The sequence below is a fragment of the Netta rufina genome (genome assembly GCF_964035555.1).
Source record: "Netta rufina genome assembly, chromosome: 3".
In the NCBI taxonomy this organism is placed as follows: Eukaryota; Metazoa; Chordata; class Aves; order Anseriformes; family Anatidae; genus Netta; species Netta rufina.
Window position 1 is genome coordinate 55,938,203 of NC_140125.1, and position 12,675 is coordinate 55,950,877.

Genomic DNA, 12,675 nt, shown 5'->3' on the forward strand with positions numbered 1-12,675 from the left:
CGACTTATCCCTGGAAGAAGAAATCTGTTATCTGCTCGTTAACCTAGCACAATTTTTCTGTAGGCTATTAAAAGACACGGTTTTACTTTATTATTATTATTATTTTTTTTCTTTTTCCCAGCTGCATATTGTTCTGCTTTACTGCTTTACTGTCAATGAAAACATCATCCTAAACTCTTCTTAGGGACTTACCCCATTTCCCTTCTGAGGAATATTCTCTCAAACTTTCATCTGTCAGGTAGAGGGTATTGCAAGTGTGGAAGACTTATGGAATGAAAAGGATAAGCCTTGTCTGCAACCTACATGTATTCTGTAGAAGCTATTGATGTATAGAATATAATGATATAATGAAAAATATTGATATTCAAGCTAATGTACTGAATATATTGGTTTACTTCAATCACACATCATCTTAAATTTTGCCTTGAGTGTCATTAGATTAATATTTCTGGTGTTGTTTTTTTGTACTGCTAGGAAAAAATGATTCAGTCTAAAAGTGAATTATAGCTGAATGGTAAGAGTAATGCAAAGATCTAATTCCATTTTCAATGTGGTTCATTTAGTATACAATAATTGTAACAGACTAAAAAATCTGGCACTGAATACATTGCCATTAACTAAAATAGTTTACTTCCCAAAAGTATACTTTCTGAAGGTCCTTTGCATCTGCAGTATATAGAAATTACCAAGTAATTCCAAAACTAATATGCAAATTTCTGAAATCTGAGTTTACAGCATTTTTTTTTGTCTTTGTGTGTGTGTGTGCATTTCTTTTTTCCTGCACTGCTTAGATAAGCTAATCATGAGAGCAAAGTGTCAGGTACTACATCTTAGGATTTTCAGTTCAATGTTTTCCACATTCTGCATGACTAATTATAAAGTACAGAAAAATCATGTAATCATTTAAACAAAGTGTTTTTTTTTTTTTGTTTTTTTTTTTAATCAGTGCATGAAGACTGAAGGATATCAACTGTTGTTTTTAACATCTGGAACCTCTGAAGCACTTAACATGCATTAATTTGTATTTGACCCTGAGATGTTCTATGCAGTCCACCTCTGAGATCAAATAAAAGGTTTTATTGGAAAGAGTGGGGGAGGGAAAGTGTTGCAATTAGAGCATGGTGTTTACTGTACATATTCTTAAATACAAAGAGAAGTAATTAAATTATCTTGAAAGTCTGGTCAATTTAGCTAGTCTTATTCAGCCAATTGTGCCTTCAGTGAAGCATGCACAACTTTCATTGAACCAAACAGAAATTGCATGTGTTTATCTGAGGACAACATTTCTCTCTGTCATTTTCTGCATGCCTGTACAGGGTAGTAATCAAAATGAAGCTTGCTGCTAGCAGTTAAATGTTTTGGTTAACCAGCCCATCATGGTCAAAGGGTCAGATCCTGGCCTTTATGACCACAGTGAAGAGACCAGCTCTGCAGGAACCTAAGACAAGCACAGGCAATTCTGCCCCTGACCAAAACTGTAGTCTTCTGAAACTCAGTGCCTTATGCCATTTCTGGTTACAGACAACATTTAATTCAGCTTTGTGCTGTCTTTGTGGATCAAAAAAGTATTGATTATGTTAAAAGTACATGAGTGACCACACATGAGCTTGCATTAGATTTTTATCTTTTAATGGTTGTAAACATCAAATGAGAGCTTGACTTGGACTTGTTTTTATCTTAGATGGAAGCTTATAATCTTTAATATATTTTTCTTCCTAGTATTTGCACTAGGTCTAGAGCTAAACAATCTGACTGAAAACAAATAAACAAACAAACAAAAACAACAACAACAACAACAAAAAACACAATGGAAATTTGATTTTCTGCAATTTCTGGAAGCACAATACTGAGATATCAGCTACACTTCCTTTGAAGATAAGAGTCTATTTTCCTGAAAATTTCCTAGTTTACACAAAAAAATATTACTCAGATCACCAGAGACCTCCACATAGGAATCGCTATCAAACAATGGTTAAAAATTGAAAGGTTTCCCATTTATTTTTATTTTTTAATTGTAGATAGCTAAGATCTTGTCAGAAGACAAACACATCTGATACCACTGTATTTCTGTCTGCATTTAGCAGATTTTTAAAGAAAAATGTACTATGGGAATTTCTAAGGAACAGGAACCACCATTTGAAAAAGACAAACTACAAAGAAACCTTCTGTCCTTCCCCTACTTTCCCTTAATTGCTTAAGCATTATTCGTTTCATAATTCAAACACAGTTGCAACAATATATCTGTATAACCTTTCTGCAAGCATCAAAACCATACAAGGAATGGATTGTTCTTCAAAACATGCACTGTATGCCAAAGTAAAAAAAAAAGTTCCCCCAACAGTGCTGGCTTCATAAAATGTATAAGTATACGTTCTTATGACAGTGACAAAACAGTGAGAAAAAGGAGTTGTACAAAATGTTATTTACTATCTATTGTAGATATCTTTAGGTTCAGTTTATTGTCTCTCAACCGCAAAATCCCTTTTTGAATTAGAAAGTATAGAATGATTTGCACTCATCAGACTGAGTGCATGAAACAATGATTTTATTCTAGCAGAATTACAGGTCCATAAGGAAGATTTATTAGTGGGTGAATAACTCCCAGACAGCTCTTATCATAGACAGGCATGCAGGATGCAGGAAGCCAAACTAAGCAGAATTCCCTTTACTGAATTTTCAACGATGCCCTTGATTATAGATAGCATTGTTTACCCTCTCTTCCCTCCAACTTTCCTCTTCCACTAGTCTCTAATTATATCCCTTTATGACCTGACCAATTAAAGCCCGATCTTGACTTTGTATTAGAGTTGATGAAAAATTAAAGATACAGATGTACTTTTTCCAAGGCCACGCACACCTCAGCTGAGCTGGCTGACTGCTAGAAGCCAGACAATACTAACGTCATGCTGACTATTTTTAGCACACTATTGAATAAATATGCTGGAATAACACCACCTGGCAAGCTGAGATGAATGCATGTTACTTTAACAATAAAGAAGTCTACAATTTTATATTGTGAGGATAAGCTTACTGATCTGATCTGCAAATTGGTTTAACTTGCTGCCACATTTAAGCTATTGATCATACAGGGTAGAACACTCACTTAACTAAGAATTACTAAATTGCAATAGTCTAATAGGAGTTGACTATGCTTCTGTATAACAAAAGGCAATATTGGTAGTACCTGGATAAATAATGTGTCTGTTGAGAAAAAAATGGCATCTACTTATACATCAATTTAATATTGTTACACTTTTTTAAAAGGGACTCCATATACTTGTGGGTACCTCTTTTCTCTGAAAGAAGAAATGCTGGTTTTCTTTCACAATATGTGTTGTAGATTGATTTATTATTATTATCATTATTTTTAATAGATTTGAAATTTATTTTGGACAACTGAGCTTCTGGTCATTCTTTAACCAAGGCTGTCTTGGTGTCATGATGTAGTGTTTTCCCAGGTAAGATACTTGTTTTCAACGTATCCATTAGAGAAGCATGAGTTCATGAGTTGTCTTGTTTTTTCATCAAATTTCCCTGTATTTGGTTTTCTTCCTCAATTATCTCATCAACTGTTTGTCCATTTTATATTTTGGAAAAAAATAACACAAGCAAGCAAGCAAACAAACAAACAAAACAACCAAAAACTACTAACATTCAATTTCTCTCTAGAGAGTAACTAAATTAAATAGTGGTGTTTTCTGATATTTTATATGAACTCTGTTTTGTTGTTGTTGTTTTTGTTTGTTTGCTTGATTGTTTTTTTCTTGGAAATACTGAGGCTATAATGTAATCACCTTTATGATAGACTTACACTTCCAAAACTGTCCATCATAGTGCACTAACAAACATTTTTATATGAATATAAAAAACAAAGTAAAAAACAAAACAAACAAACAAACAAACACACACACACACAAAACATAAAGGCTTTGACTGTGCAGTTTTGCTTTCTTTTTGGAGCATGACAAATTATACACCAAGTAGGAGCTGGTTAATTTACATTCCTGGGTTGATTTGTTAATTAGAGAAGCAATGTTGCATTCTGTAGGAATCTGCTATATGCTGAAACTGAATTCTGATAGATGAATGGACATGACAGATAAGTAAATCATCATAATGTACTATAGGATGCACATTTTCATCCTCCAACCTTCCCCTCTGAATTCTTTAATGCTACATACAAAGGCCAAATTTTAGCTGTTGGTTCCTGATAACAATCCTGATGCCAGACTCTTTTCTCTCTACATGGGGATATTGACTGTCCATATATGCAAAGGAAAGAAACTCCTAAATACAGAATGAAAAGAATATTGGGACCAAGATCCACCTGACAGACTGGGGGTAGAACTTTTACCCTCCAATGTATTATGATTGTAAATAATCCTGATTAACTCCCGTGTCTTCTTCACTTTTTCTAAGACAACAATGCTGTCTGACCTAAATACCTCTCCATCTCTATGTGCTTATGTCCTTCTTATGTTGCCATTTGTTCTTTCTTCTCTGCATATTGCTCTTTCCCATGTTATCACCTGTTCCCCATATACAGTCTAAATTCCTCCAAACTTCAGTCCTGTGCAGGTATTTTAACCATTTAGGGAACAGGAGAGTACTGTGTCTTCTTCCCAGCCAGGTGAATGAACACCTGTAGATGAATAGTCACAAGAACAAGCAGGACAGAAAACTTTGGATCTCAAAATACAGGTTTTCCTTCATAGGGGCAATGAGTTCCCTTTACCCGTAACCTATTTTTAAAAAATATTTAGGAATGTAATATTTTTGAGACAGTTGCTTGCCTCAAAGTCAGACAAAATGTATTACCTGAATGGAAAGTTATAGAAGAAGAGGATGCAGCAGTGGACAGATGAACAATGTGACTTTTAAACACCATTTCCTTAGGAATTCAGACTATAATGCTATTTCATCTACCCAAACATTTGTTCGTGGGGATTTAGTGTAAGTTACTTACACCAAATATTAAGCACACACAAGCTGGTCGCATTAGCTAAAAGGCAACTAGTAGTTACTATCCAAATTGAAAGTTTATTTGTAATCAAACTTTTCTCATGGGAAATAAAGAAAAAAGAAAAAGAAAAAGAAAAAGAGAAGAGAAGAGAAGAGAAGAGAAGAGAAGAGAAGAGAAGAGAAGAGAAGAAAAGAAAAGAAAAGAAAAGAAAAGAAAAGAAAAGAAAAGAAAAGAAAAGAAAAGAAAAGAAAAGAAAAGAAAAGAAAAGAAAAGAAAAGAAAAGAAAAGAAAAAGAGAAAAAAGGTTACAAATCATTAATCAGATGGGACTCCAGCACCTGTTTAAATTTGCAGTCACCGAATGATTGCACTAAAATAGCACACATCAGAGCAGATGGGGACTACAGAATCACTGTGAAATTCAAAACAGTTCAAAGGCAAAGAAGAACAACAAAGTAAAATAAAGAAAGCTTACTTGCATTTACAGATATTCCATAGGCAACCATCTTGTGAAATATGATGTTTTTGTCAAGCTGTCTCCTCAGTGCTCCTCCACAGCACTTAGTGAAAAAGCAAAAGTTGTTTTATACCATTCCTATTACTACTTTCAACTCACATTCTGGAGAGGAGAACAGAGGAGTTCAGTACATTTTAAAATCTAATGTTGAAGGAATTTGGTGGAAGTTCTGATTCAAACTTTGGGGTTTAAGTGTGTGTTTTCAGCTTAGTAACACTCCATGTTTTCTTAAAACTATTCAGTCTATGAGGGGCTCAAAATCAGGTTGGGCAAAACTCTGCTGCTTTTCTCTGTGACATTTATGTGTTTTATTTAGGTTGACAACTCATTTGCTGGCATAAAAACACAAGACCTATCTGTGTGCATAACTAGGCTGGGCCACCACTGCTCGCAAGCTCAGAACTTACAATGAAAGCATTCTTGCTGCTTTCAGGAAATGCAGACCCTAGGATGGTGAGCCTGTCTAGACCTTGGGTGTTTGCATGCTTGTGCATTACTGAGCACACTTTCCACTATAGGATGTGCTGGATGTTGGCATGCTGGTGGATAGCTGGGTGGCTCTGTGCAGAACCCACCTGGGGCCAGGGTGGGCTGCAGTGAGCCAAAGCTAACATGCTCTGCTGGAGCCTAGACAGCACTGGCGGGCCTAACTCAACTTCTGAGGTGTGTGCTGGCTGTCTGGATTGCTCATTTGGCCTGGAAAATTTCCATGCCAAAGATCCTGATATGTATGATCCTGATCCACGTTGCTTCCCAACTAACAAATCATCCAAAAATTTGGAGCACGTGGGATGGCAATGACTTTTGGAAGGTCATTGGATCAAGCCCTGAGCTGACTCTGCTGGAGCCAGTCAAGTTGCTTCCTACCAAAGGCAGAATATTGTTCAGAAAATCAAAATTTTAATCATCTGTGCGAGGAGTTCCAGTTCTCCAAGTTCTTAAACAGCATTTAAGTGGGCATGGAAATATTTTATAATTCACAAACTGGAGTCCAGGAAGATTTTTTTTCTTAAATTCTCAGCTCTTACACTCAAAAAATTATAAAACAGTATGAATTCCCAACCCCTAAAGACCATTTGAAATGTAACAGTGCTCTGAAGAAAACAAACAAACAAACAAACAAATAAAAAAAATGAAAATAGTAAAAAACACAGTAGAATAAATTAATGCTATGATTTCTAAATTCCAATTGTTCTTTGAGTCAGGAAGTGATCAGTGATTTTTTATCTAAACTTGTGGTATTGGAATTGCTGTGACTGTAATAGTTCACTGCAAGCTGAAGCTATAGCTAGTAGAGATAAAGCCATAAGTACTTCCTATGTGTAATGCTGAGGTTAATGTAAATGTCTGTAAGCAGATGACAACTCAATTACAAATACTCATGTTTACAAGAAGGGAAGACCTGAATGGTGGCCAATCAGTCAAAAGGGTTTAAACATGTTCGTTATTATCCTTGTGACACATTTATCTGTACATTTCCTCTTACTGATTTTCACTTTGCAGTTACACAGGATACTCATGATGGATACATATTGTCTCCATTTGTCCGAGTTGCATTCTTATGTCCCTTTTTTGTAGCTCCTCACTTTTCACTTCATGACACCATACTATGCAGTGGCTGCCAAAATCAGCGTTGCATTCAGTGCTGTGTTAAATAAGCCATTTGTTTCTCCTCGGTCATGAATACTGACAATTTAAATGGTAATAGCTAGGCAACAATGTACAAACTTGTCTATCAAAAATTAAAGTTCCTTGGAAATTGTTTGATATGGACAATATTGCTGAACTACAGAAGTAAAAGGGGCAGGATAATATGTCTATATGAGAAATGGTACTTACAATGTTTGCTCCTCTTAAGAATGAAATAAGATTTCTGCTGACTGGTAACAGGATTAGCATGCAGTTAAAATTAAGGCACGTTGCAGAAGCTCTTGCCCAAGCCAGTGTTGACTGTATATATAACATTATAAAGAAATTAGATTACAAGTTTGGTACAGTAAGAAAAAAAAAAAAAAGAAAAGGAAATACTACAGTAACATAATACTTTTATATGTGAAAATTACCGTTGAAGCATCAAAAAAATACTATCATGAAAACTGTGAATAAAATCAGACTATGCATACATTCTTCTTGTGGAGCACTTTAACAATCAAATTTGTACTTACTCCCAGCATAATCCGTGTATAAATGTAAGCATCTTCGTCTTCATACCAATAGAAGGTATCAATAAACAAATATAAATTCAATCCCAGCCACACCAACTACAAAGCAGACAGGCTGCAGATTAGTGACATTTAGAGTATTTTTAATGCATATAAAACTGGTTATGGTTATAGTTTGAAAAGTATTTGAGAGATACTTCAAAATCAGTGTGCAATGCAGCTCTTGATCACAGATGATAGAAATCACAAATGCCTGCTGGAATGAGGTTATCTTAGCAAATGCAGGATTATAGCCTTATCCCCACATCCCCAACAGAGGATATAGATGACATTTACTGTGTGGTGGTAAACTTGATCTTAAACACAGAGCTTAGTCTGGTCTCTAAAAAGGCAATAAAAGCTAAAATTAAAGAATTCCAGAAATGGAGGGAGTTAGGAGCTAAGGAAATTCCTTTCTCTGCCCCCCATGCATTCACCAAAACCTCTGAAAATGATACAGAATATAATTGAATCACAATTCCAAACCCCAGTTGCCTTTATCTGAGGAGTAATGTATATGGACTTAGAAATAATTAAAAATAAAACAGTAAGACTTTAAATTGTTTTTAAGACTAGTTATAAAAAGGCTGCTGAATATTTTATAGCAAGTTTTACATTTAGCTTGGGAGTATTACTGTAAGCAAACCATAAAATGTCTTTTAAACAAGCTTAAAATATTTATATATATCCAATTATTTTTTTCTTTTCTTTTTAGTACTAAAAATACTCACTAATAACAGGACCGAGAGTTTTTCATTCAAAATCCAACATGCCATCCTGAGTGCCTCTTCCTATGCTATGAGCAGCTGACTCTTGCCTTGTAGTGTAACCTGAGTTCTCCATCCATTCCTCAGGCTTTTCGACTAACTCCTCTTGTCTTTAGGTTTTAATAAGCACCTACTGGGAGCAGGAGCTCTCTAGGAATTTTCTAATTAAGGACTCCGCGACAAGAGCAGATCACCCAAATGACGTGTCTTGTGACCTGTGTAAATAAAATGCTGGTCATTGTCCAGTCCTTCTCCTCAAAGTTATTTCTCAGCAAATGAGAGATGCTGTCACTAAATTGTCCTCTTGTACTGATATTGTCTTGTTCGCTTTTTCTTTCCTTTCACTTTTTTTTTTGTTTGTTTTCAATTTGAGCAGAATATCACAGTTCTTCATGATTTGTCTTCTAATTTAGTAGCAAATGAGAGTATTCCGTATTTGTGCATTACTGTACTCAGAACTGCTAAAAAACCCCAACCAACCAACCAAAAAAAAAAAAAACACCACACAACAAAACAAACTTGGAGATGGCAAAGCCACCCAGTCAGGAGTCAGGAATTGTCAGAATAAAGGGTGCCCCTGTAACATTCATCTGGATTTCTTGTGACTATGGTAATGTTAAAATGCATGATAGTTTTTCATTCAGTTGACTGCAATGAAAAATACGCAGTTACTTTCTCCTATTACTCTTTGGTGTAAGGACACAAATTCTGCTTCCTTCCCTCTCTTCTAGGAGGAGAGAAGCAAAAAGTAATTTCCTCCCAGGCTTCCCTGTCAAGCCTCACAAACTTCAGCTGCCTTCATCCGTTATCTATGAGGTAAGGGGAGGATGCCTACTTCAGAGGTCTGAGTACAAAGGGATTAGGAAAGCTGTGTCCCTTTCTCACATGTGTGGCTAAAGCAGCCTGGCAGGTGGCTCTTCATGTGCTCCTGACCCTGCTCCCACAATTTCTCTGCTGATGTGGCTTTGGCAGCACTTAAGGTACTCAGGAAATACAAGCCTCTTCCAAATGCAATACACAAATACTGTCCAGGGCTAGAGTTTACTCGTTTTTCCAGGATTTGTTTTTATTTACAAAACCAGATGTTTCTGTTCCGCCAAGTTTGTACTGAGGATGTTCAGCTATTTTCTTCTCCTCAGAGGTTTGTTCCAGCAAGGATTTAATGAGCCACCTGCAAAAATGGGTGAGGAGATCTCAGTATCTATCAGGAAGATCAAAACCTTTTGACAGGTCAGTTTATCAGAGAATAAGGTTAGTCTGTCCAGGACTTTTTAGTAGGTGGTTATTTGAATGGCCAGCACCATAATTTGATTCATTGTGAAGAACATATTTTCTGATTTTCCTTTGCTAAGAAAGAATAATAATTTAGTGCCTTTTCTGCCCTTCTCCGGAGGGGAATCCCTTCCCCTTGGCTCTGCTTATACTGTGGAACTGACAGCAGCTGATCTTACTGGGGGAAGGAAGCTGAGGTTTCTCCCCCAGGCTGCTTTCAAATGTGGTCAACAGCCTCTGCAGGAAGGCCCTGACCTGGTCTTAGCTCCTTTTCTGTCCTGTCCTGATGAGTGATCTGCATTTGCCCTTGGACCCCTTCCCCGAAGCTATGCAAACTCTGCCTGTGATCTCCTTCCTTACCCAGTAAAACCATTTCCTTGAGGCCTTCCTGACTTGACCCCAAAGACCTTTTGGTGACAATATAGTTTAAAATCATTATTTTTATTTTTATTATTTTCAATTCAGTTGCTACTAAGCTCATCTACTTTTTAAACTAGTACTAATGACAAATATGAGTTACCAGAACCGTGGAAACATGATTATGAATATTTTGAATACAAGCATTTACAATAAATTTATTTTCAGCTTTATTTTTTCTAGATAGCATAATTATGAATTCTTTATCAATAAATTTTTGTGACAAGCCATGTGCATTATTTGGCCATTGCCTATTATGTGACTTGATAGAGGCTATTCCCCAAACCACCCTCTTTATAGTAGCTTTGATAATGCAGAAGCTAACAAGATAACAAGTATTGCTGTATTTCTCAGAGGTCAGAAGAAAAGGAAATAAGGGAGAATGGAAGAAAAATGTGTAGAGAGTGAGGAGAAATACTGGTAAGGTCAGATGCCAATTTTAACTACTTTAAAAAAAGGGGAGGGAAAAAAAAAAAAGAAAAAAAAAAAAAAAAGCTATCTGGATTAGCTACACTTCAAAGGGAAATGCTGCACTGCTATGTACTGCTTTGAAGTTCAGCCGATCCAGACAGCAATTTTCTAAAATGAGTCAAAACTGGCATCTGAAATAGATTTTTTTTCTGAGTACAGCAGATTCATATGCTGGTTTAGGCTCCAAAATTTGTCTGGATCAGCAGCTGTACTTCAAAGCAGCACATCTCAGTACAGCATTAGACTTTGAAGTGCATGTGGTCCAGATGCCAGTGCTCTTAAAGGAGCCGATGAATCAATTGCACTTTATTTTTTGTCTGTTGAAACAGCTATGTTTTTTCTCATATATAACGATAACGTGTGTGGTCTTCAGTATGGTATCTATCAATAAAAACATAATGCTAAAACAAAAACACTTTATTGCTTCATTTTCTACAAAGGAACTGGTCATCATCATTTTATTATACTGATTTGTGGTTATCTTAGCCAATTTCTAGCACAAACTGTTCAGACAAGACTCAAGAAAGGATATTTTATTGATTAAAGAACTAGCTGTGTTTCATTTCTATATTGTTTTATCATTATCATGAGATAAAACTGTCCTAAAAAGTATATAGAATAAGGATGAAAACAGGTTTGTTGTGGCAGACTGGGGAAAAAGCAGTGATGGGCATGCTAACTTCCCATGGAAAAGACAAGCAACTCTGTCATTAGCTTTGAAAGGTCAGTTTTTGCATGGAAAGAGGTTTATGAGGTGCTGAATTCTTCCATTTAACTATCTCGACATTAATGTCAATGTTTATATCAATTACTGCTACAGATCTGTATTGCAGTTAGTTCTGTTTGACAGCAATCTCTGTCTGAGGTTGTTAGTAATTTTTTTAAAGTACTTTCAACAGTGCTTGCCCTTTACAAGACAAATTAATTATTATCATGAGACTGTATGCATATACCTATATGTATTTCATTTTGCTAGGCTGTCCTAATTTTACTATTAGATATGCATGCCTTGTTTCTCAAAGGCAAAATAATTTCAGTTGACTCTGAACTCTGCCGTAGACCTTTCATAGTTTTCTTTGTGTTCTTGTCTTTATGTCTGTTAGTAACCTCAAGGAATTCAATAAACATCACTATGCTACATAAAGAGGTGGATAAATATAAACAGGTAAACAAGTGACCCAGAGGATCAGGGTGCTCTAATTTTGCAGACCTTCTAACAATCATTTGCATGCTGGTTGTATCAGAGTGTATTAGACTCACTTTGTATTAGAGTATACCAAATGAGGATTTGGGTTCTCTAATCATTACATTATGGTTATAAAATATTTTCTTATAATGTCTAGGAAGTGAGAGGGATATTTGTCTTCACTGAATGGTGAAGGAGCTGAACAATACAATTGATAAACCATTCAACTTTTGTGGAGAGATGGAAGCTCTTGAAACTACAGTGCAAATTTCTCCTTTTAAAATAGTTTTGCTTGTTTGTTTGCTTGCTTGCTTTTCTTTTAGAGACAATTCTGAAGGAACAGAGGCCAAGGTTCAGCTTTGGTTATTCTTCCGTGCTCTAACTCCAGCTTTGTAAAAGGAACTTATTGAATATCTATAAACAGTGACTGAGTGACTAGTAAGAGAAAAACAGCTACATCATTTTTAGAGATTTTCTTATAGTTTTTTTAAGTGTCTCATTAATGTTAATGGATTTATTTTTTTTTTAAATGAACTTCCATTACAGATGAGGAAACTGTTTTGGAGTTTGAGTGCATTCAAAAAATCCCTAAAGCTCTAAAAGCCTAAATAATATTAGACTCAGCAGTGTTGAAGATTCAAAAATCATCAGATTCTTCTAAAATTTATGAAATTAAAAAAGATAGTGTGGATTTTGGGGAGACAGTGATGAGTAAGGAGACTTCAAGAGCATATGGCCCCTCATTTGCAGCTTTTTTCAGTAACAATATGTTTAATTTTTAATAAAAAGCACGAGTTTTATTAAAAATCTTGGCCCAAAAAGTAGGATTGAAAAGAAAATAAATGCAATTATCAAAACACTTGTTATACAACTGCCAGAATT

At 35.6% G+C, this 12,675-nt stretch overlaps 1 protein-coding gene across 1 annotated transcript in view; it reads right to left on the reverse strand.

Moving 5' to 3' along the window:
• NOX3 (NADPH oxidase 3) overlaps window positions 1-8,456 on the reverse strand; it is a gene marked incomplete at both ends in the record, with an annotated part of 39,698 nt that extends 31,242 nt beyond the window's left edge. The window contains 4 exons of the mRNA XM_084284049.1: window positions 5,438-5,522; window positions 7,319-7,429; window positions 7,645-7,740; window positions 8,412-8,456. Coding sequence (XP_084140175.1) covers window positions 5,438-5,522; window positions 7,319-7,429; window positions 7,645-7,740; window positions 8,412-8,456 — 337 coding nt within the window. The remainder of the gene's footprint in view (window positions 1-5,437; window positions 5,523-7,318; window positions 7,430-7,644; window positions 7,741-8,411) is intronic.
• Between the last annotated feature and the right edge of the window lie 4,219 nt (window positions 8,457-12,675).